This window comes from Colobus angolensis, unplaced genomic scaffold, assembly GCF_000951035.1.
Source record: "Colobus angolensis palliatus isolate OR3802 unplaced genomic scaffold, Cang.pa_1.0 Scaffold121, whole genome shotgun sequence".
Taxonomy (NCBI): domain Eukaryota; kingdom Metazoa; phylum Chordata; class Mammalia; order Primates; family Cercopithecidae; genus Colobus; species Colobus angolensis.
This window is the reverse complement of record NW_012113253.1, coordinates 4,845,178-4,850,435: the sequence shown is the minus strand read 5'-3', so window position 1 is coordinate 4,850,435 and position 5,258 is coordinate 4,845,178. Positions and strand designations below refer to the sequence as shown.

General features: G+C 39.9%; 1 protein-coding gene across 4 annotated transcripts in view; it reads left to right on the top strand.

The window, feature by feature from the left end:
• ATP6V1C1 (ATPase, H+ transporting, lysosomal 42kDa, V1 subunit C1) overlaps positions 1–4,883 on the top strand; it is a 53,754-nt gene extending 48,871 nt beyond the window's left edge. For 3 of the 4 annotated variants that reach the window (XM_011931252.1, XM_011931279.1, XM_011931269.1), the window contains one exon: positions 1,060–2,476. In XM_011931252.1, coding sequence (XP_011786642.1) covers positions 1,060–1,155 — 96 coding nt within the window. In that variant the 3' untranslated portion in view covers positions 1,156–2,476. Of the gene's footprint in view, positions 1–1,059 lie in introns of all 4 variants that reach the window. The other variant, XM_011931260.1, reaches the window with a different exon arrangement.
• The last annotated feature ends 375 nt before the right edge of the window (positions 4,884–5,258 follow it).

The window sequence follows — 5,258 nt, the reverse complement described above, 5'->3', positions numbered from 1 at the left end:
GAGTTTCGCTCTTTTGCCTAAGCTGGAGTGAAGTGGCATGATCTTGGCTCACTGTAACCTCCGCCCCCTGGGTTCAAGCGATTCTTCTGCCTCAGCCTCCCAAGTAGCTGGGATTATAGGCGCCCGCCACCACGCCTGGCTAATTTTTGTATTTTTAGTAGAGATGCGGTTTTGCCATGTTGGCCAGGCTGGTCTTGAACTCCTGACCTCAGGTAATCCACCCACCTCGGCTTCCCAAAGTGCTAGGATTACAGGCATGAGCAGCTGCACCTGGCTGACTTGCTACACTTTCATGAAATTGTGGATAAAATAAGAGGTCTAATTATTTGATACATAAATGTTCTAGCATTAAATTCTTACAACATGCATATATAATAAGTGTTATCCTTGCTCGTTTTTTGTTTTGCCATCAGATCTTGCTCTGTTGCTCAGTCTAGAATGCAGTGGCATGATTCTGGCTCACTGGAGCCTCAACCACTATGCTCAAGTGATCCTCCCACCTCAGCCTCCCATGTAGCTGGGACTATAGGCACGCACCACTACTCCTGGTTAATGTTTTTATTTTTATTTTTTGTAGCTATAGGGTCTCATTATGTTGCCCAGACTGGTCTTGAACTCCTGGGCTCAAGGCGTTGGCCTCTCAAAGTGCTGAGATTACAGAATAAGCATTACTTTTAAATCATACTTGCTTTATTTTTACTCCACATTTTGTAAGTCTTGTATCACATCAACTCAGTATTCTAAGTCCAAGATTTAAAAAGTTGATTTTTACACTATACATAAAAAAGGTTGGTGGGATCATGCTAAATACATATGCAGGCTTTGCAGTCAGAATGCTTGAACCTGGCTTTACCACTTACTGTCTGTGTTTTCCTAGGAGAAGTCAGTCTTTCAGAGGTTGTTTTCTCATTTCCAAAATGGGAATAATGTCTAACTCAGTTAAGTGCATACATGTAGCCCAGAGTAGATGTTCAATAAAAAGGTAAATGTTAATACTTGCTTTCTTTTTTTCTGAGTTCTGTAAATACAAAATTGAATAATTGTCTTTTTTTTCCATAGGCTCCTATGGATATTCCAGGTTTAAACCTGAGTCAACAAGAATACTACCCCTATGTGTACTACAAGATTGATTGCAACTTGCTGGAATTCAAGTGAAAACGGGCTCCTCCGCCGACAATCCTGTGCTTGTGTTGGTGTGTGCTAACAGAAACAAGTTGCAGTGTGGTCGTACTTTCACCTCTAGTATCCTTGGCTTGCTTCTGACCCCCTTTCCCAGGTGAATTCTCCCACAGTGGTCTGTATCTCAACATTTTCTTTTTAAAGGAAAATATATATATAGTTTCTTTTTATTGATCAGGTCTGTAAATGTGTACTAAAAAAATCAGAGTTTATTTATAAACAGAATAGTTTATTTAAAGAGAAGGTCTTTTCCTTATTGATATCATGGTATGCATTAATTCCATTTGTTACTATTGTGCACAAAAGCCCTGTTCACAAGGGAATGGTGTAAACATTTATACTGTTTTGTTCACTGTATTTAGTAGACATAACTGTTGAATAGTTAGTGAATCGTGATGTAGAGAATATGTGACCATCTTCAGGTATGGGATTTCTGAATGTTTCAAATTTCAATCAATGAGCACTGTCAACACCCACAGGAGGAATAAAATTACCTGTGCAAAGGTGTATTGTGGTGTGTGTAACTTAAAATTACAGTTCGGTTTGAGAGTTAAATGATGTCATAGCTCACTTGCTATGATACTTCCAGGATTTTGTTATATGCTGAGGTGGAACCATTTGTGTTATCTGACGTATGATTTAATTGAGCCAAATTTGGGTCAGAACTAAATTTGAAGATTACTTCTCAGTATATGATGGGTATTTACATTTGAACAGTAGAATTTTAGGTCTCTCAAATAATTAAGTATAGGGCCAGTTTTGAATAAAGTCTAGCAGAACTATGCAGCTTTAGTCATTTGTTTTGTCTAAATCTGTATTTTACGTATTTTCTTCTTAAGATCTATAATTTTGGCATTTATGTCATTTGTGACATAGTCTGAAAATAGAGACATTGTTGGCCTTTAAAATCTCAGAAATGAATAACGTAGTGTAGTGTCCTGAAAGAGCTTTTAAAAGAGGATTTTGTGGCAATGCTTCTGTTACTATGTACTCCCAGGTTTGCAAATGGGAAGAAGAAGTTTACATTTCAGTTTAGGGGCATGTCTAAGCTGTGCTATTCCCTTTAGAAAATTAGCCTCCAAAATCTTTTGTTTCAAAATTTTATAGTATTTCATAAATAACTTTAAGCAAATACAGATGTCCACAATGTAGAACATGAGAGACCCCCTCCATCAATTTCTACCTCCCAAGGGAAGTTTATGTATTTTTCTAGGCCCTTTTCTATGTCTTTACATCTCTCTCTCTCACACACACACATACACACACAGAGTTTATTTTTAATAAAATAGGATTATACTGTGCACATTCTGTCACTTGCTTTTTTGCTTAATAGTATATCTAAGATAATCCTTTATGTCAGTGAAGCTAGAGCTACCTCATTCTTTTAACCAGCTACACGGTGTTCCATGGAGTGTCTGCCATCATGTGTTCAGCCGAGTGAATGGTTAGTCTGCTTGTTTTTAGTTTTTGCTGTTAACAAACACTGCTGCAGTCAGCATCCTTGCACAAATTTCTTTGTATACTTGTATTAGTTTTTCTGTAAGATCCCAGAGGTAGAATTTGCAGGGTCATAGGTTATGTACATTTAAGTTTTTGACACTCACTGCCAATTCATCTGTCAGAGTTCTAAACTAAAGACATGTTTGGAGTGTGGATTTATCTTCAGTTTTTCCTTGGACAAGAGAAAGCTGTGAGAAATTTTGATATCAGAAAATTCTGTTTTTTTGTCTTCTTTTGCACATGTTCTTTGAGTCTTAGTATCTTTAGCATGGGGCCACTCTCTCTATCATAGGGGTGTGTTTTGACAATAAATTGACTTTTAAGAAAAACATGTCACTAACCTGAAGCTCAGCTATACAGTGACTTTTAAGGTTTTATTTAGACTTTACTGTTGTTCTCATGAGAATAGGTACAGACTGCGTAAGGTTTAAAATCCCAGCATATGTCGAAACTACGGGACTTTCACTGTGATTTCTGCCAGGGGACTTACAGCAGAGTGGCTGAGCGTATGCTCTGAGGCCAGGCCCCAGCTCTGCTGCCGACGAACTGTGTTGTCCTGGGCAGAATGGTCTCCGAGTTCCAGTCCCTCCTCTGGAAAATGGGCATGGTTAGAGTGGCCACCTCACTAGGGACGTTGGGGCGAGTCGGTGTGACCCCATGTGCACGGAAAGTGCTGCGAGTGGTGCACTGTGAGAGGTTGATGCAGGTACTTAGCTCTTGGGGAACACATGTAGTTCCTTTTCACTGTGTTTGATTTGGGAAAAGCCAGGTCCACATCATTGTAGAGTCCGAGGGTTAGAAGGAAGTCATTGTGTCTAACATAACATCGGAGCAGTTTGTGTCATTGAGCTCCAGTCTGTGCTGGGTTATTGATATTGTTGGTGGCGGTCACCATTCCTGGGAAGGGACTGTCCCAGGCCACTTGCCTCCCCGAGGAGTCTACTGGTTCTCCTCGAGGATAGTGCTTAGATAACAGACTCATTAAACATTTACTGAGCGTCTGTCAGGGATCATTCACATCCACAGCATCCTCCCGGCCCCTCCCTGTGTTGTTCGTGGAGGGAGTACTGGCGGTCCCCTTTTCATGTATGGAGACTTCGGGTCAAAGAAGTTAAGTGAATTCTTTGTTGAGTTACAAATTTTGAGCCAGTCAGAATTTGAACCTAAGATTTCTGACTGCGGGGTGTCACACTTCCCGCCCCACACTCAACTGTTGTATGAATGAGCCAGACACATTCCTTGACCTGAGTCCGAGATGGACAATGGTATGGGAAAGATATTAGGTATGGAGAATCCGATGTTAACTTGTATTGCTATTTGTTTTGTTTTGTTTTTGTTTTTGAGACAAGGTCTTGCTCTGTCACCCAGGCTGGAGTGCAGTGGCATGATCAGGGCTTACTGCAGCCTCAACCTTGACTGCCTGGGCTCAAGCAATCCTCCCACCTCAGCCCTCCAAGTAGCTGGGCCTACATGTTTGCGCTACCATGCCTGGCCAATTTTTTAAATTTTAGCACAGATGAGGTCTCACTATGTTGCCCGGGCTGGTCTCGAACTCCTGAGCTCAAGGGTTCCTCCCACCTCAACCTCCCAAAGTGTTGGAGTTACAGGTGTGAGCCACCATGCCTGGCCTGTGTTGCTATTATTTTTTGCAGGAACCCAGGAGTCCAGAACATTTCATCTATGATGGGTTAGATAATGTGTCTAGTTGTTTGCATGCCAATTTTAGTAGCCTCAGTTATTCAACCTAGGAGATTTTTCTACCTCTCTACTACCCTGCTGAAGTTGCTCTTCAGCAGAAAATCTTTGTGGAACGTATTCCACACTTTGAAATCTTCGTGGGACAAAAGATCTTTGTGGAACCAATCTTTGTGGAACATATTCCAGCTTTTTGAATGAGTGCATATCCAGTAGTACCTTTAAAGTTATACTTTGTACATAACAAATACTCAGCAAATGTGAACCTTTATTTGCTCTTACTTCAAAATTAGTCCCAAATGTTGGAAATAAAATATAAGACACTGATCTAGATATGAGGTTTTTCTCCTTCATTCTCAGATGTTGAAGAAATCAAAGTAGCATATGCACAAGGTTAAAAACCACATATACAAATACTGTAGAACAGCTTATAATGAAAACTTTGCCTGCTTTTATAAAAAATGTGATTATCTTCTTCTGTTAATGTCAATAAAAGATGGTTTGTCCTAGAAGGTCTATAGATGGTATTATGTTCTGGAGGAAACCTAGCAAAAACTTCCCTAGTTTAGTACTTGTCTCTAAATTGATGTTCACCCATTTCAATATTGCAGACTTATTCATGGTCTTTATTTTTCTAGCATAGATAACAGTTGATTCTTTAGATTCATATATGCAGGCAATTCTTGCTTTCTAAAAAAAAGGAATATGGGACATTGGAACCATTTTATTCACCAGTGGATTTACCCTTAGAGTATTTTTAGATCTGAGCTGATGACTTGTTAGAGAAAAAGGGAACAGAGTAAAGCCATGGAAGCCATGAACAGTAGGAGACTGCCGCCTGGCATGGTTTCTTCTTCTGAAGAAGATGAAACTGAGGAGAAACA